The 27208-nt window shown below is 42.7% G+C and overlaps 2 protein-coding genes across 5 annotated transcripts in view; both read left to right on the forward strand.

Annotated features, from left to right (window-relative positions):
• The first annotated feature begins 338 nt into the window (after positions 1–338).
• On the forward strand, positions 339–7061 carry LOC117514300 (serine/threonine-protein kinase LMTK3-like). 2 transcript variants are annotated; one of them, XM_034174690.1, is made up of 6 exons: positions 342–1415; positions 1502–1664; positions 1739–1872; positions 4559–4893; positions 4982–5066; positions 6626–7061. In XM_034174690.1, exons 3-6 carry the CDS (start codon positions 1836–1838, stop codon positions 6799–6801), a joined length of 633 nt encoding a protein of 210 aa, XP_034030581.1. In that variant the 5' UTR covers positions 342–1415; positions 1502–1664; positions 1739–1835; the 3' UTR covers positions 6802–7061. The 2 variants fall into 2 exon arrangements, with proteins under 2 accessions (XP_034030580.1, XP_034030581.1); XM_034174689.1 differs by lacking the exons at positions 1739–1872; positions 4559–4893; positions 4982–5066; positions 6626–7061 and having other exon boundaries at positions 339–1415; positions 1502–1654.
• Positions 7062–7375: 314 nt separating this feature from the next.
• The window catches only part of si:dkey-40m6.8, a 39013-nt gene continuing 19180 nt past the window's right edge, over positions 7376–27208 (forward strand). For 2 of the 3 annotated variants that reach the window (XM_034174649.1, XM_034174651.1), the window contains exons 1-7: positions 7376–7475; positions 10175–10308; positions 12993–13139; positions 13615–13688; positions 13812–13930; positions 17149–17236; positions 21996–22144. In XM_034174649.1, coding sequence (XP_034030540.1) covers positions 13064–13139; positions 13615–13688; positions 13812–13930; positions 17149–17236; positions 21996–22144 — 506 coding nt within the window. In that variant the 5' untranslated portion in view covers positions 7376–7475; positions 10175–10308; positions 12993–13063. Of the gene's footprint in view, positions 7476–10174; positions 10324–12992; positions 13140–13614; positions 13689–13811; positions 13931–17148; positions 17237–21995; positions 22145–27208 lie in introns of all 3 variants that reach the window. The other variant, XM_034174650.1, reaches the window with a different exon arrangement.

Below are 27208 nucleotides of genomic sequence, written 5' to 3' on the forward strand. Positions count from 1 at the left end.
CAAATTGGCAGTTTTAATGGAGATCTTAAAATAGAATTAGATATTGAGGTAGAGAATAGAAATTCCAGAGCAAGAGATGTTTGCCAATCAGAAAACCATATTTCATCACTTCCAGAGGCAACCATGCACACAGACGGTTGGCTAGATCCAACAGATGTGGGAGAAAATCAAAATTTTAACAGGTGGCCTCAAAATGACCTCTGCAAGGTCCAAAAAGAGGAGCAGTCCTCGGAGGAAGATGTTGGCAAAGGAACAGGCTCACGTTTAGAAAACTGCTTCAGTCACACTTTGGATAGCGAAAGCCCACCATATCTGTTTGCATTACTCAAACTCCTCAAGTGAATTTTAAGGGCTTGGAAGGTATCGAATCAGGCATTGATTCAGAGTCTGAAATGAGCCAGTGGCTTGTGAGGGATTATGTAGATCAAACTGTAAGCATTGTGAACATGCAGGATGATTGCAGAGAGATATCTCTTCCTTCTGACCCTACATCTTCTTCCAGTGACCCTGGAGTCAGGCTGCAGGAAGAAATGGATCAGTCATACCCACAGGTAGACAATTTCAGCTCTGTCGATTTTCCTAGTCCTCCACCAAGCATAGACCTTGATGTTCAAGACGATAAATTAGAAAGTTTAGATGACTCCTTTCCAAGCCCACCGCCATCTGTTATAGAGGCAGAGGAGTTTATTAGTCACATTAATCTAGAAGATTTTATTGCTAGTGCTGAGACGCAGCCGTATATTTCACCATGCTATAACACAGAGCAACAAATGTCCTCAACTCACAACTCAAGTGTCCCAGAGACACACCTGCAAGAGGCACCACCTGCTACAACTCGGAACAAAGGGATTACTGCCAATCTGAAGCCATCGACCGTGCGTATAATGCCCGACAACGGGCACAACATTACAACCAACATCAGGAATCAGGATGAAGAGAGCAGCCTGTTCCAGAAAACACCATCTGCCAATTCATCTCCACCCCAGTATCCTCTCAATGCTCTCCCAGAATTATTGATTTCTGAGTGGAAAGATTTGGAAGAGGAGCCGCTGGAGGATTTTGAAAAACTGGAAAAACTTTGTTGCATATCAGCTGACGAGGAGGACACGCTGGGGGAGCTTTTCTTAGGGAACCTAGAGCTCCTGGAGTCTTTGAAGAAGAAACCTGAGCAGAATGGGAGCGGTGCTGGTGATTTACATGAGGAGGCATGCGGCTCCTCCGCGCCAGAGGAGAGCGGCGTGGATGTGAGGGATGACAATAACTCTGATAAAGTATCGGAATCCCAAGCTGAAGTGTCACCTCAAGAGGAGCGGCGTGATGTGCAAAGCTCACAGTCGTTGTCGTGCCACACGTCTGACGTCAAGGACCAGGGGTCGCTTTCTAAGATGCCAACTAAGGACGGCTTAATGATGCAGGTGTGTGTGTGTTGTTGTAGACTCTTTAAAATATGACATTTTCTGAAAGAAGTCATTAAGTTATGTTCATTGTTTTGTTGCTTGAGGTTTGTGAGGAGAGGTTGCAGTTCTCACTCAGTGAAAACGTACAAACAAACTTGCTGTGGGGTCAACGGTGAAAGACACTTCGAAGCTCCAGCCCTGGGGCGAACAAATCACAGAGAGCAGCAAGGAGCCGGCGGCAGTTAATGAACAAAAACAGGATGAAAGGTGAGACTTTGAATAATATAACAGAGTCCGTGTTCGTGTTCATATTTTAAACCTTTTTCTTGTTTGTTTCGTAGCCCAGACGAGGAGGAAAGTATCACTGACACCGAGCTGCACCACCACGCCAATGAAATTAAAACTGAGCCAATCACTGTGATCGAGCAGCCTGAATTTATGACATCGCAACCTACTGCAAATCAGGCAATGAAAGGTACCTTTATGAGTATCTGTTATTTAAGCTAAGAAGTCACTGATGATGATTTTTGCAGCTCATTGTCGTATTGGAGTTGACATCATCTTAAAATGTTTAGTTTAAAAACTAGAGCACCGCACTCATAGAGCGCCATCCTCCGCCAACACCAGTTTCCAATTCCACAATTTTTTACCTTGAAAAAAAAAATTTCAAGGTGAAAGTCCTGTTAGAAGTGGCGTTTCATAAGCTAAAATATAATACAAAATGTAGTTCAAAAGGGCTTTTCTATGTTACGTAAAATCAAATATCCGCTAAATCCATAATACGGATCAGATGAAGATCAAACTTAGTCTATTCATTGAGAGTGACAGTTTGCACCTCATTGTCATAAATGAGAGTGATTGAGGCACTTTGATTGAGATATAATGCAAAAAGTTCACCAAATGGGCTTTTCATTATTAAATTCAAATGTCCACAAAATCCACAATTCGGATCAGATCCGGATCAAACTTTGCCAGGCGATAGCAAGTGCCAGTCTGCACCTCACTTTCAAATATGAGACTGATTGGGGCATGTTGGATTAAGATTAAGATTAATTTTAAGATTTTTTTGCTATAAATATGGTGACGAAATGGGGCGGTGGTGTGACACTTTACGTTGGTTCTAGTTATCATTGTGAAATTGTTAACAATATGTCTTTTTCTCTTGAAAATATCATGGAATGTGTTACAGTGGAAATTAAGTGTGAAAAATCAAAAATAATATAAACTGCGTTTATAAAGCACCTGGATCTAAAAATTTTTGTGGATAAATTGACAGATATGTACAATACTTTTTAAAAAAATAAGCTTTTGTTTATCTGTGGAAACTTTAATATAGATTTCCTAAATCCTCATAGTCATTTACGTATAGATGAATCTATAAATTCTGTGTTTTGTATGGGATTGTACCCAGTGATTACTCATCCATCTAATTAGTCAATAAAATTGACCATATTAACATTACAAACTTCACAAGGAAAATAAATAAGTAACTATGGAAAATCTTACAACAGATTTAATACAGCAAAACTGGAGTGATATTTATTTGAGGATGTAGATCAATCTAAGGAATAATTAATTTCTATTATTTCCAAGTTATATGATAAACATTGCCCTCTTGTGTCAAAAGTTGGAAATAAGAAAATATTGATAAACCTTGGATCACTAAGGAACTTCAGAATGCATGTAAAAAGATTTTTTTGTACAAGCAGTTTCTAAAATTTAGAACAAATGAAGCTGAGGGAAGATAAACATATAAAAACAAATTAATTAACATAATACGATTGTGTAAAAGGCAGTACAGTGATTTATTGGAAAAAATTAAACAAATATAAAGAGTACTTGGAAATTTTTAAATGAAATCATTAATAAGAAAAAAGTTGTTAAAGAATATCCTGATTATTTTTATACAAATACTTACATAGTTGTTAAAGAAAACAAAGCTTTAGCAGATCATTTTAATAGTTATTTTGTTAACGTGGGTAAAAAATTTAGCAAATTAATTGTATTTTCTAAAACGTGCTCTTTGGATTACAGCAAAACAATTAAAACAGTTCTGGATTCAATGTTCATTAAAGGAACAGATGAAAAAGAGATTATTGACAAAGTTCATAAACTTAAGGGAAAAATAATCAACTGATAGTGACAATTTTAATATGTTTTTGGTTAAAAGTATATTGATTGTATTGTTAACGGCCCCTTCACACATAACACGATTTAAGTCGACTAGTGCACGAAGGAGGAATTGCATATCAGTTGTGAAAAATCAGAGCTGCCTCCAACGCCTCTGCGGCAGGTGGCGGCCAAATTCCAGGTGACACATGAACATCTAACACCGCTCACTTGGCACTTAGAAAATGTGTAGCCATTTGCGCTGTTTCGAGCTGGATGTGAAATTTGTCTAAGTGCCCCCACAATTGTGAAGTTGCCGAGTACTCGTGGCGTGCCAGAGTGTCGGCTCCCCCAACACGTGTGCGTGTGTTTCGCGCCCCCGCCCCCCTGATTGTCCTCGTTTATTTATTTATTTACTCTGTGGTTTTATTGAGTTCACCGCTGTAATACCTTCTATGAACGTATTAAACTGTTGATTTAGCTGCACCTAATGTTTTTTCTGTGCCTGATGGGATTGTTTTAGTAGTTCAGTCCAGTGTTCACATGGTTGATTTGCAGTGGCAGGTATTTAGACTTCACATTTCACAGTTAATAGCAACAGATTCCATATCTAAATAAAGTCATCTTTAAATCTTTTATTAATCTTTTTCAGCTTACTCCTAAATTAACTAGGAGAATGAGAAGCATCTGACAGTGAAACACTTCAGCAGGCAAATATAAAACTTGTGCAAATAATTTGAATATAAATACCCTAAAATTAAAGTCTGCACTTTGAGTTGAAGTTTATTTGTTTTCAACTTCAATGTACTGTGGTAGAATACTCCCCAGCCCCCTCCCCCATTTTTTTTTTTTTTTTTGCTGTTTCTAATTTCTTATAGGCATGAATGGAAACTTAATGGGCAAATATGTGACTTCTTTATGCAGATTGATACAGTGTGAATAAGATCATGTTGAGTTGCTCCTGAAGCCTTTTACTGAACAGAACAGGAACTAATGGCGATGTTTCAGGATTCTCCACATCTAATAATCTGTCCCCGCTCTCATTTTCATAGCAAAACTAGCTCGCCTCTCTCTTGACCTGCCTCCTCTCGCTCTGACTCTTCCCCTCAACCCCAGCGGTAAAGGAGGATTTGGGGACGGGGTCATTGGAAGTCGGCTAGGCAGGCGGAGAGGTCTGTCATCGGGAAGTGACCCTGATGATGAGGAGGAGGATGACCAAGAGGACGAAAACTCCCGAAGGGTGATTGTTGTCACAGAAACAGACATTGACAAACGTGTGGGCCTGAGGAGTCTCCTTAAATCACCCAAGGAACCAATGGACAGAGGAAAGGACAGAGGGAGAAATGTCTCCTTTTTTGATGATGTCACCATCTATCTTTTTGATCAGGTATTTCTAATACATTCCCCATTCAATTCATAATCGATCACAAGAGATAAATACAGGAAGTCCTGATTATTATATTTCAATGCAACAGGAAACTCCAACTAATGAGTTAAGCACTTCAGCACCCACCAGTCCAGCCTCAGTCTCTGTGAAAAACGCTAAGTTGGATTTGCATGGTAAGTTAAAGGTGATAGAGAGAGGTTGAATGGGGCATTAATCCTTGTTCTGTGATGTGATATATAGCCCCCCCAAAAAAATTGGTTGGGTCTGTAATGGCTCAGAACCTTCCTAAAAGGCTCTCTGAAACAGCTATGTTACTATGCTCGGTTTAGAATGCCTCGTTTGCCTTAATGGCATCGTTTCGGAGCTTATTTGGCAACCTCATTATGAAATGCAAGTAGGTGGCGCTGATCGGTTGCCGTTGTTTGATTGGCTGCCCTTGCTCTCACTGAAAAGAAAGCATTATTTATTTATTTTCATTGCTTTTATATTTTCTGTTGTGTTTCTATTCAGGTTTTTTTTTTGCTCTTTCTCTAAAATTGTATATAATAATCATTAGATTATTAATATATAAACAAAAATAAATTTAAGAAATATTATAATTTGAAAACAAATGCACCCGAATGTGATGACAGCTGCAATGCTAACTTTTAACATTGAAAATGCCATAGACATGCTAACGCATTAGCATCGCTCCCGTTTTTAAGTTATAAAATACATCTATCAACTGTTTCCGAAGAACATAACAGGTCGGTTTAACATAGAAAAGGTAAATAATACTCACAGACGTATGCTCTTTAGGGTTTTAGCAGGAGAAAATTAAGCAAAAGAAAGAAAGAATAATCGAAGCATTGCTTCAATCTGCGAAGCACTGCTTCGATTGGTTCAAGGTTCAAAGCAAAGTCGCGCTGCAGAAAAGTTGTTTACGGACCCGCTGCAGGGTCTGTAATCAATACAGAAATTATCATTTTCCTGACAAACACCCCCCACTCTGAAGGACCGTTAACATAATCGTTAAGCACAAAGCTTATTGATGTCGGTAGATCGAGTCATTTCTTAACGATACCCAAAAGGAACCAGTTCTCGATACACATCCCTAGCTGCTAAGGGGTTAGCTCATTCCCTTTAGAGGAACAAACCAGAGCTAACGTGCCATTCTAACGTGGTGAGTGATGTAATAAAAGCTGACAGAGTCCACCCACCAAAACCCTCAGTTCGCTGAGCTCATTTCCAAATGTGCAGCCAGAATTAATCTCCCATAACTATCCCCCTGCACTGTGACACGTGGAATGGAGTGGGGACATAAATCCTGCGCCGAACAATAAAAGCCTAAGCTGTGTTTCCCAATACACTTACATTTGGTCTCTTGGTCTCCGTCTCACACACTGATCACTTCATTTACAGAATGGGGTTAGGTTGTGCCTATGAAGAAATGCACTGACTCCAAAATTAGATGCTTTCACCATCTTTTATAGTCCTTAGCTGAAGCGTCAAAGTCCTGAAAGAACAGGCAGCATCGCTCCCTTTGAAAGAGTGGTATTTTTAGTCCAAAGCTACTTTGCAGTGCTGCAGCAAGATTATATTAATAGATATATGTTGCTTAACAGTTTAGCAGTTTATTCTCTGTCATATGTTGCATTTGTTACGAGAGCATCACTAAATGTCAGTTTTTAATACTTGTATGTCTTAGCATTGATGTGTTTCACATTACTGGATTGTTTGTTTTTCCCATCAGGAGCAAACGCCAAAAGTAAGGAGTCGAAGCGGAAAGAGGATTTACCAGTCAAACCAAGGACGCCTGTAGGGGTCAGTCCAGTGACATCATCACGTTTTACCGTTAGTCCCGCTGACGACCCCCTTGGTGTGATGATACACGTCATCATTAGAACCTTTAGAGCTGAAACGCTCTGAGACTGGCCACCGAATTAACGCCAATAACCCCAGCCACTCACTCAGAGGCTATTTTTTTATTCCACAGGCAACCGAAAGATGCCCATTCGAAAAGCTGGACACACTTCCAGGTTTTACCAGCGGCAGGATTTTGTATGACAGGGGTTGTTGAGCTCCTGCTTGCCACTGTTTACAGAATGTATTCACAGCGTTTGGCTGCAAATGTCTTTGCAAAACAGCAGCATATGCGAGGGGAAGAGGAGCTTGGAGCTTTGTAAAATCTGAAACAGATTTGACAGCTATGCAGTGGGAGTTTTGCTGTGTACCAGCTCTTTTTGTGTATTCTCCTGTATTATTCCCCAGGTGTGCAGCACTTTCTTTACTCATTCTTCTGTCTGTAAACGCTTGGATTCTAGTCCTCTCTTAAAACTTTTCACTGCAGTCAATCACTTGTTCTTGTAGGCGGCATGTGGAAGAGAAATTGCTTGACTCCTGTATTTGATAAAATAAATAAATAAATAAAATCATTGACATTTGTACAGACATAATAATACAAGTGTCACAAATGTTATTTTAGAGCCATTTACTTTTAGATGACGCCACGATGCGGCCACACTGCTGGGTGATGGTGGCGCTGGCGGGGATCGTGTCGTACTTCAGCCCGGAGAGAGCGCTCGGAGCCCCGCAGAGGGAAGGTGAGCAGAGGAGGAGGCTTTGAAAAGCTGTCAGAGATGCTCCGGAAAAATGAGAGACGGGGCGCGCGGGGGGGGGGGTCTTATGAAAGGGCCTGAAACGTAACGCGGATTATGTGTGCATGAAGATATTAGTGTGTCCGTTTCGATCAGGCCGCCTCCTCCACACGGTCAGAGACACACTGAGCCTATAAATAGTCTCGGATTGCCGGTGGAGGTTCTTGAATGTGGCGTGACGTTTGGCACGGCAGTGTGTTTGTGTGCAGTCATTGTGCTGTGTGTGTGTGTGTGTGTGTGTGTGTGTGTGTGTTGTGTGTGTGTGTGTGGTGTGTGTGGTGTGTGTGTGTGTGTTTTGATTGGAGCTGTTGGCACTCGGGCCCTGTGTCAGCTTCCTATTTATATGCATGCTGTCTGGACATCTGTCTGGGCAAAGATGAAAAAGAATAGCTGGGCACAGGAGGTGGGCATCAAGGGTGGACACACTACTTTAGGGTGGCAAAGTGTTTTTAGGAGACCGAACACTAGAATCAGGCTTTGCAGTTATGATCATCAACAATTTGGTGCATTGCTCTCCGTCATGTGCTACATCTCACACAACTGCATTTGTCTCACTGCTCTGTTTGTAAACAAATACATGTTCAAATGTACTCACATTTAATGACACCATATTATTATTATTGTTATTAAATTTATTCAAACATTTGTTAAAAATAGGTTTGTACCCAAACATTTTTTGTGTGTGTGTGAAAAATACATGCATTTAATTTTTGTCACAATACAGCACATTTGGATATTTAAATTTTGATTTTCTGTTGATTCACTGATTAGTAAAACAATTTTGTATCTCACTTTTCCTTGACTTTTTGGTGAGAAAGACTCCTTCATGCTAACATTTTTAATGAAATAAACAATTTAATAATTGTATTTAAAATGAATGTATGTAGCTATGTCTATATGTTTAGCTAAACATTTAGCTAAATGTTTAGTCATTTTTTTATAAGTTAATATGTAGCTAAACATCAGTCGTAGATACCACACATTTACAAAAATATTAACTAAATATTTCATTAAAATTTTTTCAGAAGCATTTCACTAAATGTTTTGTTACACATTCATCTAAATATTTAGGTTGATCTAATGAAAATCTAAATAATGAGCTAAGTAATAAATTATTTAGCTAAATGTTTAGTTAATTATTAAAGTAAATATTTAACTAAACATTTGAGAAATGAGTCCTTACACATTAATGAAAAATTTTACATTAATGAAATGTTTTACTACATATTTAACTAAAATATTGATTATACATTTATCTAAATGTTTAGGTTCATCTATCAAAAATATTTACACATATACTGAGCCTAATAACAAACTACACATTTACCTCAATATTTAGTCCATAATTAATTGTTTAGCTTTTACCAATGCACATTCTGTTCTCTCTCTCTGTTGTGCACTCTGGGAAATAGATCAGTTGTTATTTAAATTTAAAGATGTAGATCAGTGTTATTTTAAAGCATATACACCATACATTGTTGTTCATAAGTACCAATTTGTTTTCTATAGCATTTTGCACACAAATTATTGATTAAATTCCTGAAAAAGGCAGTGGTGTAACTAGTCCTAATCATCATTTGAGCTGGGCTGTGATTGGCCTGTTCAATTTCTAATGCAGGAAATCAAGGTTTTTTCCACAGGAGGGGCAAAGATGCCGTCATTAGAAGATTATGGGAGGAGAAAAATTACCATACATCTGATATAATACAACCATTTGAAGTGTAGCTTTGCGTTTATCTTTTTAGTATTCTCAGTCCTTTTATACTAACGAAAAGTTTACTTTGAAATCACCACCTTGTGAATAAGTGAAATGTTGAATCTCTATGAAATACACAGTGTGATGATGTTCATGATGTAGAAAAGTGAAGTCACTAATCAGAGATTTGTGGCTTTCATATGTTGCCCACATGAGGTCAACTGCATCTGTTTCCAGGTGTACTTCTTGTCATCTTCTCATAAATGTTTGACATTTTTGGGCTAAAGATTTTGGCTACACTAATTGAAAGCTATAGTTGATGGGGATTTAACCACCCTCCCTGCCCCTGTTTTTCTACAGATGGTTCACTTCTCACAAACGACTTCTTTGAGGTACAAATATCAAATGTCCCGATTCCTCCCTCTCTCACCTGAGTAGTCAACCTTCCTGATTTGAATACTTCTCTTAACCCTTCCCACTTAGCGCTCCTCTTACCTAAGCGACAGCTTCCCCCCTCCCCTGCTTCTTAACTGTGTTTCCTGAGTGGAATGCCATTTCTGATACTCCCCCCCCCTACGTATGCTTCTTTCCTGACTGGAATGGTATACACTCCCACTTTCAAACTTTAATTCTTCAATTCAAATCTCAATTTATTTTTCTGATCCAGGCAATTTTATTTAAATTTATCTTGAACTGTTTGTGTGCTTTTCCCAAATCCCAGATCCAAGCTGTCCATTGGGGTTTCCCACTGTGTCCCAAACCTGCCGCTATGAAAACTCTCACTGGTTTCCCGCTAAACAAAAACATCTATTTGACTAGATTTTAATCTGAATCAATCAGTTCTCTTTTCTTTCTCACTGACTCAGACCTAACAATATGTCCCCTGATAGACGCACAACCGCCGGCGGCAGCATTAAAGCCTTTCTTCCTCTGTATGTCGTCCTTCCAGTGTCTCAGTCCAGGGTGGCGTCCCTCTCTCCTCCACCCTACGTCGTCATTCTCATCTCTTGTTCGGGGCTTGTCTCCTTTGTTCTGCTGCTCCTCACCTGCCTGTGCTGTAAGAGAGGAGGAGTGGGATTCAATGTAAGTCTTCAACATGTAAGAGATTATTTCATTTCTCTTTGCTTCTGTTTAGTAAGACTGTTTAGTGCCTAATTTGAGGGACTGCACGAAACACAGGTCAGCCTAAAGCCCCTTTCACACCAGAGCTGCGTAGAGTTGCATTGTGCTGTGTATGTATAGTACGCAGGAATGGCTGCAAAGTTGTGCGGGGGGGGGGGGGGGTTGGCAGGAATGCGCGCAGGGGGGAGAAGCTTGGCCCCATGACGCTGTTTTTTCAGACTGCCTGGACAGGTAGATGGATTTGATACATTGGAAAAAGTCAGAATACATTATTTTCAGCAGTTAATTGACTTTATTTAATGTGCCACAATCATGAAAGAACTTTAGGAGGTGCAACCGACAATCACGCAATCCATCTGTGAGGAGTTAGAGTGGACGTGGACATGTCCTCTCGCTGGCAGTTCATCTGTGAGGAGGTTAAACCTGGCGGATTATTGTGTGTGTGCGTGTGAACGTCGATGTTTCACTTCTTCTAATAATGGACGTGCTTTGCCCGCCGCCTTCTGTGGTTTTGAAGCTTCACTGCCAGCAGAGTCCAGCGGGAGGAATAAAATCTAGAAATACAGGTATTTACTGATAAAAAAAAAACCTAAAAGGATTTTTTGCAGGACTGGCGTACGGTTGTGTACAATTGCGAAGGTGTACAGTAACACAGTGTTGCATAACTTACAGTAGCGAAATGTTGAGCACTGTATCCGGTGCTCTACACCGAAAGTCTGCAAAAAATTAAACGTTTAATTTTTGCGTCCATTTCGTGGACCTCTTTGCATCGCTTTGTCTCTGTCAGCGTATTGCCACGTTGGGCTGCATAAGCTCAGCGTAGTCGATATGCCGCATTATGCAACTCTATGTTGGCCTGGTGTGAAAGGGGCTTAACACTCACACATACATGTATTCTCACTCACGAGTATATTATTTATCCTCACGTATACATTGTGTGTATGAGGGAGCACATATGTACTGTAAGTTTGAAGAACATATGTACACGTGAGAAACAGTGTGCGAGGAAGAATATATGTATGCCTGAGGAACATACACTCCCTTTATTAGGTACACTTTGCTAGTACCAGGTTTGGACCCCCTTTTGCCTTCAGAACTGCCTTAATTCTTTGTGTCATAGATTCAACAAGGTGCTGGAAACATTCCTCAGAGATGTTGGTCCATATTGACATGATGGCATCACGCAGTCACCCATTCAACCAGTCTGTCCATTCTCCTCTAACCTCTGACATCAATCAATGAGGCTTTTTTGTCCACATAACTGCTGCTCACTGGATATCTTCTCTTTTCCAGACCATTCTCTGTAAACCCTAGAGATGGTTGTGTGTGAAAATCCCCATAGATCAGTAGGTTCTGAAATACTCTGTCCAGCCCTTCTGGCTCCAGCAACCATGCAACATTCAAAGTCACTTAAATCCCCTTTCTTTTCCATTCTGATGCTCGGTTTGAACTTCACCACGTATAGATGCCTAAATGCATTGCATGATTGGCTGATTCACAATTTGTGTTAACAAGCAATTGAACAGGTGTACCTAATAAAGTGGCTGCTGAGTGGATGCATGTGTAGGAAGAATATGTGTATGTGTGAGGATTATTATGTATATTGTGTGAGAAACAGAGGGCTTCACGTAAAAACCAGTCATACTAGCAGACGAGTTTGTAAATGGTTTGTATGAGCGATTTAAGAGAACTTCCCGCATTCATCACTTTTCTCATATTTTGAGTGTTTTTTGTTTTTTTTTAGGTATGAACAAAACTTATGAGTGGTTCAGACCTGCAGTAGAACAGGTAGCTGAGTAAGACCAGAGTTGGGCTCCTGGTCTCACTGATGTGATGGTCTGATGGTGCTGTTTTGACTGGGTGTCCTTGTAATGAGACAAGCCACTTTCTCATTATTTGCCCTTGATGATGAATGCTAAATTTAAGGACAGCATCACAAGCTGAGTGACTGGGTCCAATTCCCAGTCACCCTACCTGCCTGTGTCCGTGGACAAGACACTGCATCTGCAGTGTGTCAGTCCACCCAGCTCTAAATGGGTACTGGCCTTGGCTGGGGTAGTAACATGTGATAGACTGACTTCCCATCCAGCAGGAGCTTCACACCATGGAATTGGAGATATGCACCAGGACATAGCCTTAGCCCTTATAGAAGGCTTAACCTTGTAGCTACACTCATGTGCAAAGAGTCTGCTGTTAATTAACCTAGGATTATGAGTGAATATTTCATTATTTTGTTTTAGTTTCAAAATACTGCACAAATTACACTGACTTTGAAATGTAGTATAATTCAAATGTATTCATACAAACCAACAGTATCTTTAATTTAGAGTTGATATGATAGTCCATATCAATTCCATAATGTGAAAATGCCAGAATCACAGAGCTCACTCTGAGCGCTCCACATGGGTAAGCACTCGCCATCACGAGGGGGCCTCTGGTGTGAAGGCATTAAACCCCTTATGACATGTAAAACGATGTTGCTTTGACCGGGTGTCCTTGTAATGAGAAAAGCTGCTTTCTCATTATTTGCCCTTGATGATGAATGCTAATTTTAAGTACAGCATCACAAGTTGAGCTTCTTTAAAAAAAAAAATTAATTCACCCCAGTGATCTGATTTTCCTAATTTTCCCATCGGCCATTCCAGGAGTTTGACAATGCAGATGGGGAGGATTGTTCTGGAGGCTCCAGTCCCATCCAGGAGGACAGTCTTTCCTCATGTCCCTCCCTCCCAGAGGTCTATACACTGCCCGTCAGAGAGCGCCCCAACTGCCCCCCCTGCAGGACGGAGCAGGTAAATGCTGGTTTTTCCATCTGAAACAACTCTCCTGCTGTTGTCTGTGTCGCAGCTTTGGCTTTGGGAGCCTCTGAGACGGTTTGTTGTCAGCTGTGAGGCCATTAAATGACTCACCCTCAAACCTCAGGCTCCCCGCTGAACTTCCCTTAAGTGGAAACCGCAGAGTTATAATATTCTGGTATTTTTGGGCTTTCAGTGATGGAGTGAGGGGTTTGTGTCCTGAAAATTTAGCATATTTTTTCCCTCTCTCTCTGTCGGCAACAACACTATGTTGTTGATTGATGCTTTACTGGAAATATTGAGTGTGTCTGTAAGCACTGTCATCCCTAAAAAGTCTTGTTTTTGCTGAGCGTAAGGTGTCAGGAGGTGAATTTATAACCCTGTCCTGCTGTGAGATGTTTCTTAACAAAACATCAGATGTAACCGTCTATATGACCCCATCTTTTAAAAGTTTCTCTCTTTTTGATAACAGATTCCAAGTCCCACTGTTTCAAAAGGCACGCTCTAAACTACCTTCAAGAGATAGGAAATGGGTGGTTTGGAAAGGTGTGATAAGTCTCTCACATGCACAGATATTTAAACTTGAAATAACTGTTATTCACGACCAGCTCAAGCGTACTTGATCCATATCATGTTTTTACTGCTGATGTGATCCCGTCTCTCTCCCAGGTGATCCTGGCTGAGGTGTTGTGTGACTGTAGCTCCGCTCAGGCCGTGGTGAAGGAGCTGCGTGTCAGTGCCAGCCCTCTGGAGCAGAGAAAGTTTTTGGCAGAGTCGGAACCATACAGGTGGGAAAAAACAACAGGCTCATGTAGCCATATTATGGCCTTGAATTATTAACATGTCCTTTAATACAGTGACTGGTGGGTCATTTTGGCTCACTCTATAGTGGCTTAACTGAAACATGTCTGTCTCTGCATGTTTGACAACTTGATGTTGTGCTTTTGTTTTATTTTTTTATTGTTAGGCATGGCCAAAGCAGATGGTCACCCCACTGAGTCTGGTCTGCTTGATGTTTCTTCCTATAATTAAAAAAAAAATGCCTGAGGCAGTGTTTCTGCTGTTGCCAATGTGCTTGCTCAGAGGGTTAGCGTGTGTAGCACCTTAGGTGGCTTATGTTGTGATTTGCTGCTGTATAAATAAATTAAATTGAATGACTTCAATCACATGGTGGAGTGAAAGTGTCAAACTTGTAGAGAGCTTCACTTATAGCAGCAGTGACACTCCTGTGTTTAGGGTTGTTGGAGTTTGGAGGTTGCTGGATAGAGGCGTTTGGTGATGCCAGTACTTTTGCAGGTGAATCGAGGTCCATGTCTGTAGGGTCCTAGTGCTTCCTGTTTTACTGTCCGGTTGTGAAACTTGGATGCTACCTGGTGACCTACCCCAGGCTAGACTGACTTTGGTACTCTGTGTTTTTGGAGGCTCCTCCGGTACTGCTTGAATGACTTTGTTTCAAACAGATGATTACTTAAGGAAACTCAGATGGGATATGCTTCTTAAATTATGTTGGAATATTAGCTACAACATTTTGGCCATGTTCTGTATTTTCCTGGGTAATCAAGCATGCAAGTGTCTTAGTGCTGAGGACCCCAGCAACTGGAAAAGGGCTTGGGGATGCCAGTGCATGCTCCCAGACCTGGCCTGCCCCAGCCTTAAATACGCATAAAAGAAGAAAAAATTTGAATGTACCTATTTATAACCTCGTCACACATATGCCAATTGAGGCCGAATGGTGTCAGAATGACACATCTGCCCACAATTGGGAAGTATTGAGGTGCGGTCTGAAGACCAATGGACGGCAGTCTGTGAGCATCTACGTATTTGGTCCCATTTGCTCAGCTGTCCCGAGTGTGTTGCACATGTCATGTTCAAAACACTGTTGGCGCCATCAAGATGGGACGCACATCTGACGGCGGTCTATGTGCAGTTTCTGCATCATCTGATCTCATTCTACATATTCTGATGGCATCATAATTTGAAATGATCTGATTGCGGTTGATTGAGCTCTGAGATCGATCAGTCACAGCAGAGCCTGCCAGCATGTTGTGGGATGTCCACCTACACTGGACTCCAGCCAGGGAGGGCAAAGGAAATGTTAATATGTAATAACATGTATGTGGCACACATACGTCATGTGTAGTGGGTGTGAACAATCAAACTGAAAGTATCGTGTGCTACTGCACCTCCCCATGGTCTCATGCACAGTAATGTGTCATTGCACATGTCAGAGCTGAATGGATCTCACCGCTGTAATATACATATTATTACTTGATCAACATCTAAACTCTGTAGGAGGTATGACGTGGAACTGTATCGCCAGGCCATGACAACATTATTAAACATGAAACTCACCTCCAGCATGAAACCAGGATTGTTTCACAGCGTAGGATCCAAAAAAAAAAAAAAGCCTCTCACCCTGCTGCTGTGTGCTGCAAACAACCACAGCAAAAATAAATCGCATGTGATAATCCAACCGACATCACGGTACAGAGTTGCGCTGTGCTGCTGAAGTGAGCAAAAAAGAAAAAGTAATTAAAATTCACTGAAAAGGCTGCGTCTGCTGAATGGTGTGGCTGCTTGGCCCACTGCCAGCAGACTTTCAGCAAAGGTGTCCAGTGGCTGGCAGCGGCATGCACATGTGCCCCGCGCACACGCTTAATGGCTCATTCAACCGTTATGAACACATACACAGCAGAGTGATCATTTCAGCATCTGTTCTAGCACGCATGTGAGGTCAGTAGTGCTGGGAAGGTGGAGGACGAGCGCAGATGTGATTGTGTGAGTGACCGCACTGGTGCTGCCTTTGACACATATGGCGTGAGTCTGGTCCATACGTTGGTTGTTCTCCAATGTCCAGTACCATCAGGTCCTGTGCAAAGGAAGGACACAGCACTGCCTCCCACTCCAGTCTCGTGTTTGCCATCCAGACGTTTGGACATCGGGCAGTCTTCAGCGCCTTTTATGGTCATCTGACAGCAGTCTGTGTCATCTAAATTGTCGTCTAAATACGCTTTCGATGCGATCGTGCAGGTGTGGTCGAGGTAGTCTGGATGGGATCCGCCCACAGTCTACACGCTTCTTTCCCTCCCGACTGCATCCGGATTATGGCCATATTTGCTGTGTTGTCTTTTTCTGCACATTCTTGCTATGTGTGATGGGGGCATTAGTGTCAAGACAGCTAACCACATAAACTACCAAATGCACAACCTGCATACTGAAAATAAATAATTCAAAAACAAAAACAACAAAATGTGACCATTACTCAGTCCTCATACCCACTGAGGTCACAGAACAGATTTTTAGACTCAAATTACCCAACAATACCATGTTTCTGTTTTTGAAATGTCTATTCCAATGTCTTTCTAAATCTATTTTCACTTGTACTCAATTAAATGGCACCTCTCTGTGTCCTAGGAACAACTAGGCTATAGAGCAGAATGTGGGCCTATATTACTCAGGGAACCCAAGTTTCTATTTGATCCAGTCAAATATTTCTTCTTGAAAATGATGAGAAATTCCAGTTGTGACCTTTGGCCCTGATGGAAGGACCCTTGCTTTGTCTCAGCATAGAGTCAGCACAGAGACTAGCGAGGAGATTTAGATTTTAAATTATTCACTGACTCCAAGTTTTGATTACATTTAATTCAACAATGCATGAAAAAGGCTCATAATTGTGTGGTTTTTGCTCTTTAACCCTAAAGAAATGTTTCCTCACTGTACCTTTGTACAGTACCTTCTTACAGTACCGTTGTAAGGAACTGAAATTAGAGAGCAGATTTTTACTTTCACTTTCCCGGGGACCGTAACATTCAGTTTGATTCCACTGAATATTTTTAGCAAGATTGACGGAAGAAAATTCCTACTGAATGACCCCTCTGTATATTTGTAATAGGTCAACAACTCAGTGTTTGTGTTTTCACATGTATGTGAGATAAATATAACAGAATACCTCTGAATACCTGCAGATTTTTTTTATTTATTGTGACTACCTGCCATCTTCTTTTAGGAGCCTTAAACATCCCAACATCCTTCAGTGTCTGGGACAGTGCAGCGAGAGCCTCCCTTTCCTCCTGGTTATGGAGTTCTGTCAGCTGGTAAGTAGAAATGAGTCGTTTTTCACATGAATAAGTACAATTATGCAAACGGAAAACATCAGCTTTGACCTCAATGATGTGATGTCTTTGAAGCTTTATGGCTGACTTTTGGATCAAAAGGCACAGTGCATCAGGTGTTTTCACAGGCAACATTGTGCTTTGCAGCACCAGAAGGGAGAACGTAAAGAGGAAGCTAAAAGAATGAAGATATGTGACATTGAACATACGTATATTAGGAGATGTGTTGCACTGCATGAGGCAAATGGTGGTCACACCAGATACTGACTGGTATCCCCCCCAATAAAACAAAACTGCACCTTTCAGAGTGGCCTTTTATTGTGGGCAGTCTATGGCACACCTGTGCACTAATCATGGTGTCTAATCAGCATCTTGATATGGCACACCTGTGAGGTGGGATGGATTATCTCAGCAAAGGAGAAGTGCTCACTATCACAGATTTAGACTGGTTTGTGAACAATATTTGAGGGAAATGGTGATATTGTGTATGTGGAAAAAGTTTTAGATCTTTGAGTTCATCTCATACAAAATGGGAGCAAAAACAAAAGTGTTGCGTTTATATTTTTGTTGAGTGTAGAAGATGGTGTCAGGGGGCACGTGTGACTGAAGAACTAGGGCAAGAGTTAAACCCCTCTCACACCGGTCCAAAGTAGAGGGGTAAAGGGGTCCGCGAAATGGATGCAGACATTCAGCGTAGAGCACTGCGTCAAAGTACTCTACTCAAGTCTGTGCAACACTTCGCTATTCTATAGAGTCACAAAACAGAACAGAGTAAGAAACGAGAGACTCAGTGGTACAGCAAAAGTAGGACAACTATGTAGGAAAGTGAGCTGAGAAACCTTGGACATGTGAGGAGACGACACAATGGACAATGGGAACTGAAGTACAGGTGCAGAACAGAGAGTAAAGCTACGCTCACATTAGCTACAAATGCTGATGAAAACCAGTTGGCTTTGTCGCTGTCATGGTTTGGCCCTGTTCAAGGCTTTGATTCCTTCTTTCTTTTCCTCGCCTTCAGCTCCTGCTTTGTTTTATTAGTGGATTATTTTCATCATGTGTTTATTCTGTGTTCCATTTTGCTTTGTCACTTGGTCTCTTTGTCACTTTGTATTTCTTTGTCATGATTCAGTTCCATTCTAGTTTTGTGCTGTCAGTTTGTTTTTATTTTTAACATGAGTTTCATCACATTTATTGTATATGCTTAGTCACGTTATTATTTTTAACTTTGCTGTTGCTCATCAGATTATGTTCCATTTGTTATTCATGGCATTTTCTGTTCATCAGTTATCTTGTTTTATTTATTGCATTATTCTGTATTCTCCGGGTTTTGGTTATTTGCAGTTTAATCCATAGTCGTTTTGCCTTTGTCAGTTATTGTATTCTCTTGTCTCAGCCAGTATCTGTTTCATCCTAGTTTGGTTTAATTTAAAGTTCCTTGATTTTTCTCTCTTTAAGACTTGTCACCATATTTCTTAGTTCTGCCCCTTTTGGTTTCGCTCACGCATTATTGTTTGCATAGAACACTTTACGTTATTCAGTTAGTTTTTCTGTCACCTACTTATCTTGCTTTGCACCGTTTTCTTTTGCCCTCCTGCACTTTCTTGCCTTTCTTCCCTCTTTTTTATTCACTAAACCACACCTCCTTCCACACACCTGGTCCACATCACCCTGATTAGTCTGCTCCCGTTAAAACCCTCACAGTTCCACAGCTCACTGCCCGATTGTTGACTTTGATCACTTTCTGGCCTCTCGTCTTGTCCAGTTTCTGCTCTAGTATTTTTGACCTTGCTTGTGTACTCCGTCCTCCGTCTCACCGTAGCCCTGAACTCCGCCTGTTTTTTGACTCTGCCTTTGCTCTGCCTGCTATACTCCTTGATGCTGTTGGTACGAACCCTGCTCGTTTCTTGGCCACGACTCTGCCTGTTCCATGTCTGATACCTCTGCCTGTATGTCTGACTTCATGTGTACCGAATCCACTGCCTGGTCTTCAGATAAAGCTACTTATTCTCCACAACCAACCATGTCGGCGAGTTTGCATTGGTCTCCTACTACTTCTTGTATCAAACCATCACCTGCCCTGACAGTCGCTTGATGGGCGTTCCAGGGGCATGCACCATAATATCTCTGTAAGATGTCTCATAAATTACTTCAGAAGTGTTAAACAGCATTGTTAAATTTATAAGTGCTTTTTTTCCCCGTACCTTTTACAACATATATGAGGAACATATTAGATTTATACAGAAATAAGCTGTTTGAATTTTCCGCCATCTTGGTCTAGTTTGTTTGAGTGAGCAGCCAGCAGACGTTACGCCACTTATTCACTTGGATTGGTAGTCGCCATGTTGCGTCGCTCAGTATTTGCATAAAATAGACTTCTGGTCTAGAAACAACAACAACAGCAACAACAAAAATTGTGAGAGCACTACTGGGAGACTTCAATCCTATAAAACTTCACATAGATGCTGTTTTGTAGTGGGTGTAAACAGGAAACTATCAACAACAACAAAAAAAGAACAAAGGCACTATGTTAAGGAAAAAAAAGAAGCCTTTAATCAAACATCCCAGAAAGATTGAAATCACCTGCGCCTATGCATTTTGGCCATTGTCCTTTTTTGCTTGTTTGTTTTGTTAGACATCTGATCTATTTTGGCTTCACCTAGCTGGTGGCACAGCGTCCGTTGTCTCTTACCGCTGCAAAATGTCCACACATCCAGTATTGATCAGTATGTCGTATTTATATTTTATTGGCAGTAAAAACCTAACCTAAAAACAGTTTGCCACATTTGCTGTTTTTCTTTTTTACTTTCACCTTTGATACTCTGTGTGCTTCTTACCCTGTGTGCTGCTATACAAGGCTGATGGAACCTCAATTTCCCTGAGGGAGTCTTCCCAAGGGATCAACAAAGTTCTATCTAATCTAATCTAATCTAATCTCTGAAATGAATGACACGCCACCGTTTTGTCTCTGTTGCTTGCTGTCACTTGTAGCTAGTGGCCGTGAAGACAGTGGAAACTACATTACACTCACTGACCCCATACACCAGTCCCACACCAAGCCAAAACTCAAAGCACTTACAGCAACCATATGCAGCAACAGAGCGAGAGAAGCAATATGACGCTGGAGTCCTTCTCCGGTTGCCCTGTTTATGACATCTCCTGTTGTTCTTCATGCCTTTAAATAATTCTTATTTTATTCCCTTGACTTTCTTGACACACAAATAACAAACATAAAGGCCACAGCTGATTGCTAATCGCATGCTGCTTTTTTAGGGGGCTTATTCAGACGTTTATTATTTTTGATTGTGAAGACAGATGTGAAACAGTGTAAAGACACGGCAGAGGTCACTCAGGCCTAGATTCAAACCTGAGGACACTGCAGACTGCATGATCTGTCAGCACACTATTTTTAAGTCAGTATAGTGAAAAAGGTCTAAAAAGGGATGACAGAACTTACAGATATTCTCTGCTTACAGCACAGAATTGGGAAAACGTAACCTAAAGGTGGGGATGGATCATTATTCTGAAGGTCCCGAGAGAAGGCCAGTTAGCTAGCAGGCTAACAGCAGTGCTAGGAAAAAAAAGTGTTCTAAACAGTAGCGACATCTGTCTGTTCTCAAATCTTCCACCGGGCGTCTGCCTCCACACTCCTCCTCCGCTCAGGGGCTTCTCGGTCAGGCATTACACCATCTCCACATTTAGCCTGATGTGGAGTTGAGTTTACCAGTGGGCCTTCGGAATATTGAATAATAACCCCTAAAATTTAGCTTTGCTAACTGCTAATCCGCTAACTGAAAAGTTATCTGTGATAACAATAAACCAATTTTGTTGTTGTCCTTTCGGCTGCTCCCATTTTTGTTCAGGGTCGCCACAGCGTATACACACAGATCAGCATTGATATTTGGCACAAGTTTTACACCGGATGCCCTTCCTGACATAATTCTTGTTTCACTTGGAGAAACACACACAGCCGCTGGTGTTCCAAAGAGGTCTCCCATCCAAGTACTAACCAGGTCCTGCACTGCTTAGCTTCTGAAATCTGACCTGATCAGGCTTAGACAGAGCAGACTGGTTGCATGATAACAACAAACCACTAAAATATTTAGATGAAGCTCCTGATAACTATGAACTTTTATTTTATGAATTTATCCTTATGTTTTTTTGTCTTTAAAATCCTGAAAAATTGACCTAACAAGCTGAAATTTTAATATGTTGTAGCGTAAACGTGGAGTTTTCCCAAAAATGTTTAGCATGCTAACATCAGATGATGATCAAGCTGTAAATAAATAATTAAACAAACAAATGAAATTAAACATGCAGCTTTCACAGTACAGAAGGTATTCAATGAATAAGAAATATTAAGAAACACATACGAAATAATTTTAATAATCTAACGCATTTGTGTCCTTGAGGTGATGCTTATTGTCTTTGTGCGATGTGTTGATTTTACTCAGTGTGTTAGTGTATTTGCTCCAACAGGAACAAACACATGATTTTGGGGTTTACAAAAGTTTTTTGTCGAAGCTAATGTCCTTTGATGGTTTTTAAAGTTAGCTGAAAAGCTATTCCACTAACAAAAAAGTTAGCTTTTCTAATTAGCAGTTAGCTGTTTAGCTGAACTGTGCCCACCACTGCTACAGTGTAACGTATAAATAAGTGTTTTATGACAGAGGTACAAATACTTGGCACACATAAATCAGTCCTCTGTGGCACTCACTCTTACGCTGGTGTTTGTGATAACTAGGGCGACCTCAAGAGATACCTGCGCGCCCAAAGAAAGGCAGATGGGATGACACCTGACCTGCCAACCAGCGATCTACTGACGCTACAGCGAATGGCTTTTGAGATCACATCAGGCCTGTTGCATCTTCACGAAAACAACTACATCCACAGGTCAGCAAAGCCGCACCCTCTGGTTTCATTCATGGATAGGCTCACTTTTTTGCAGTAAATGCGGTTACAGGTACAAAAATCGTATCCCAAGTGATAGTGGCTACAAGTATGAGCGAGACATTTACGTGCACTGGGAGGTGATGGTCTAGTGGTTAAGCGTTGGGCTTGAGACCAGAGGATCCTTGGTTCAAATCCCAGCTTGAGTGGAAAATTACTAAGGGCCCTTGGGTAAGGGCCTTAGTCCCTTAGTTGCTCCTGGTGTGTAGTGAGTGCCTTGTATGGCAGCACACTGACATCGGGTGAATGTGAGGCATCATTGTAAAGCGCTTTGAGCGTCTGATGCAGATGGAAAAGCGCAATATAAATGTAGTGTTGTGAAAGTGTAGGAACACGGACCCACAACAGGGGCGCAATGAACGGACAATGGAGAAGGTGAATAACAAGGTTTACTATTGTGAAACGAGCACAATAAATACAACAATCACAATTTGGGGTCGAATCCGCTGGTGTCGTGTGGCAGGCTCGAAGGTAGGAGACGTCCGTCTCAGTCGAACCGGAACCACCCAGATCTCCTCTGCCACCGAACCCTGGAAATACTGGAACCGCCAAGTCCCGAATTCCCAGGTGGCCACTGCCTCCGCTCGTCGGATCCGGTACTGCTGGCGGGAGAGCAACACACCAGGTGTGGATGCGACCGCACCCAGTAACGGAGAGGGGAGAAGCCGCCTCCACCTCTTGTCAATGTACAGCAGGAAGGTGAGTACTTATCCAAGCAATGAAGCTACCAGTAGTCAACAGTCCTGAAAAGGTTTAACAAGTTTAGCTGGTTGTTCAGAATGTAAATGCAGAGAATATTACCTCAGTCTTAGGCGATATCTCGGCACTGAGGTGGAGACGCCGTCCTCCTGATATACCTCTGTGCTGAGTGGAACAGCTGTGTCTGGTGATGGGTGACAGCTGTCACCCAGGCTACTCCCATAAGGCCGGCAGCGCCTCTGGTGCCTGGAGCCCGCACTCCAGGCAGGGCGCCCTCTGGTGGTGGTGAGCCAGCAGTACCTCTCTTCAGGCGGCCACACACAACATTGTAGTCCATTTTCACGGCCAGCAGTAGTAAGTAGTGCACTGACGCTCAGTGTGGCTATGACAGACCCAGCTGTTTTGCTAAACAATGTATTGCAGTATTTTATTACTAGAGGCAAAGGAGCACTGTAATGAGGGTAGGCATAAATTTTGGTGGTCACACTAGGATAGTCACTACTTTATGCTTTGCTCAAAATAAAACCTCTTTTTTTACCTCAACATTTTCTCATGTAGTCAAACTTAATGAGCACATCTTACTCGGCAGTATTAGTTTGGACTCAGCTGTTGCTGCAAGTTTATCTTTAACTTCTTGAACACTGCAGGTGCTGGAAAAAGATAATTCAGTGCAATAAAACTCCTGAGTTGTCTCATGGCTGCTCAGAGTGTTGGAGTGCTACTCAGTACTACCTCTGGCCATGCTGGGAAGTGTCTCCTAAAAAGAGGAAACATAGTGACCCGTCCCGGTCTGGGGTGCTAATGAATGTCGTGGACAGAGTCCTTGATCACCAGATGGGACTCTTAAGTATTTTAGCTGTTCTCACTTGTTTAAAAAGATCTCCTTAAAGGTGTTCAGAAAAGTCAGAAAAAGATCAAAGTCTCAAAGCAACAGTTTTATTTGCAGGCAAAGGAAGCAAAATTCACAGTCATCAAGAACACTGGAACACGCTTCGAATCACCTGGTTTGCATTCATTTTGAAATACTGTGAAGAGGGCAAGTTCTCCTCCTCAAAGGGTGGTCTTTTCTAATATCGCAAGTCTTACACCAATAGAAACACCTGTAGATGATACCATTTTTTGAGAAGCATCCAGGTTTGGTGAGATCACTTTCCTGGAAAGTACACAGGTCTTGTGAGTTCAACTCTGGTTAATGGAATTTACACATACACACAGGGCTTCGCAGGGTGCAGGTCTTGTTCTATTTTTTTCTTCCTATTCAGCCTTCTGTCAGAGCTTTCTTTGATCCAGTCTTTAAAAAACTAAAAGAAAAGAAAATGAAAACCCAAATCATCATAATTTTCCATTGGTTCGTTTGATTTAATTCAATTTTCCTTTAAAAAAAATAGGTTCTGATAGCTGTAGAATTGGCTGTAATTCCTAAATGAAAATTTAAGTAAATAATATTCTATTCTTTACTTGAATTTTCACCCTTAATTTCAATTTCTTGTCTCACAGCATTTTTAAAAAAACAGTACCCACTTTTCACACAGCATATGTTTTTGCATACAACATTTGAATATATCAGGTGTGTTTTTCTAAATGCTATCAACTAGTCTGTGCAAAAAGAGTATATACTTATCCTTCTAAACAGCTGTTATGTTGGGAAAGTGAATGCACGGATCCACGTTAGGGGGCGTAAATGAGCGGTCAATAGGATATGAATAAATCACAATTTATTATGCAAAGGTGCAACAAGGTTTCAAATATGCAAGTCCAATTAGTAATAAATGGTGACCGTGGGCTGGCCCGAGGGTAGGGAGACGCCTATCCAGAGAGAAGAGTTGGGACCCACGTAGTCCACCGCCAGCCGGAGGTCCGCAATCCACCAGAACCGCCAAGACCTGAAACCCCAGGTGGCCACCGTCAAGGCTGTCGGACCGGTACTGCTGGCAGGAGCAAAAACAGGCCAACAGTCAGCAAACACAGTAATCCTCCTGCGGGAATGTCCAATAACTCCCAGAGTGCATAGGAAAACTTGAAAACGTGCAGTGTCAGTTGTTATACTTAGTAATAAGAAGTGAGGAGTGGAGATGCCAGCTCCTCCAAACTTCCAACAAACCCAGCTATAAGCTGGCAAGTATACAAATCACAACTGCAAAGACTTCAGTAACAATGAATGTGCGTACGGCCCAAAAGGCTGAGTTGGTTTACCTGTGAGGTAAGCTGATACTCGGCAGAGTTATGGTGTTCTCTCTCAGGCTTTTATGGTGTGGATGATGATGATGAAAAACAGCTGACAGCCTAACGGTGCGCACCTGGTGGTGCCAAAAGGGCCAACAGGCTCGTGCGCCCCTCTTCAGGGCAAAAAGGTGCCACGCATGGCAGGGCACCATCTGGTGGTGGGCCAGCAGTACCCCCCTCTTCATCGGCCCCACAACAGGACCCCCCCCCCCCTCAAGGGGTGCCTCCTGGCACCCCGCCCCGGCTTGTCTGGGTGCTCCCGGTAGAAATCCGCCAGGAGGGCGGGATCCAAAGAAACTCCTCTTCACCCAGGAGCGCTCTTCTGGCCATACCCTCCCAGTCTACCAGATATTGATACACCCGGCCCCTCTGACGAACATCCAGGAGTTTCTTGACGTCCAGGCCGGTCTCCCATTGAGATCCGGGCAGGAGGTGGCGCCAGTCAAGGGAACAGAGGTCCTGATGTGTGATAGGGCTTGATTCGAGACCATGAAAGACCGGGTGAATCCGCAGAGAGGCCGGGAGTGGAGTTTCACCGCGGCTGGGCTGATCACTTGATGATCTTGAATGGTCCGATGAAACGGTTCGGTCAGTTTCCGTGAGTCCGTCTGAAGAGGGATGTTTTTTGTGGACAGCCAAACCTCCTTCCGGGCTGATATGTTGGGGCTGGGGCTTGTCGGCGGTCCGCATGGTCCTTAGCCCACGTCTGGGCCTTCAAGAGAGCAGAGCGGGCTTTCTTCCCCACCCGACGGCATCTCCTGAGGTGGGCCTGGACTGAGGGCACCTCGACCTCTCCCTCGACAGCTGGAAAGAGTGGTGGTTCATATCCCAAAGCAGACTTTGACGGGGAGAGGCCGTTGAGGATGACACTGACTACTGTGTGCATACTCAATCCATGCCAGATGTTGACTCCAGGCCGGTCGGGTGCGTAGATGTTACGCATCTTAAGGCTTGTTCAAGGTCTTGATTGGCCCGCTCTGCTTGACCGTTGGTTGAGGGTGATACCCGGAGACAGGCTCACCGTGGCCCCCAGCTCCTTACAGAAAACTCCTCCAGACCTGCGAGGAGAACTAAGAACCACGGTCTGACACTATGTCTGTCGGGATACCATGCAGACACACGACGTGGTAGACCAGGAGGTCTGCAGTCTCCTGGGCTGTCGGGAGCTTTGGGGGGCCACGAAGTGGGCTGCTTTTGAGAACCGGTCCACTATCGTCAGGAGACAGTCTTCCCCTGGGACCGAAGGGAGGCCCGTGACGAAGTCCAGTCCGATATGCGACCAGGGGCGACGAGGCACAGGCAGGGCTGGAGAAGCCCTTTCTCCGGCTGATGGGGATGCCTTGCCCTGGCGCAGGTGGTTGCAAGCCTGGATATAGTCCTTGTGTCGGCTTCGACTGACGTCCACCAGAACTGCTGCCGAACCACTGCCACAGTCCTTCGCACCCCTGGATTGGCAGGAGAGCCTTGGAACCGTGACAGAAGTCCAACCGGCAGTCGAGCCATGTGGTGGCACATACAGTCTGTTGGGTGGTCACCTCCCGGATCCGGGTGTCGGTGTCAGGGCCTCCCTGACGACTCCCTCACGTCAGGGTTGCGACGATAGTGGATTCTGGCACAATGGTGTCAGGTGGGTCCAACAGCCTAGTTTTAGTTCCTCTTCGTGCACCCTGGACAGGGCATCTGACCTGACATTCTTGGTCCCGGGGCGGTAGTTGATCTTGAATTAAAGTGACCAAAAAAACAATGACCACCGAGCTGCCTGGGGTTCAGCCGCTTAGCGGTCTGAATGTATTCCAGTTCCAGTGGTCAGTACGGACCACAAATGGGACCACAGCTCTCTCCAACAGATGTGTCCATTCGTCAAGGGCCTCTTTCACAGCCAGGAGTTCCTGATTGCCAATGTCATAGTTCCGTTGCGGCGGGGGTTAACCTGCGGGAGAAGTAAGCACAAGGGTGGAGAGCACTATCGGACTCCCTGCTCTGGGAACAACACGGTGTCTATCCCTGAGTCAGAGGCATCCACTTCAACAATGAATGGCAGCTAGGATCGGGCTGCACCAGAACTGGCGCAGTTGAGAACCGGTG

The sequence above is a fragment of the Thalassophryne amazonica genome, chromosome 7 (genome assembly GCF_902500255.1).
Source record: "Thalassophryne amazonica chromosome 7, fThaAma1.1, whole genome shotgun sequence".
Lineage (NCBI taxonomy): Eukaryota > Metazoa > Chordata > Actinopteri > Batrachoidiformes > Batrachoididae > Thalassophryne > Thalassophryne amazonica.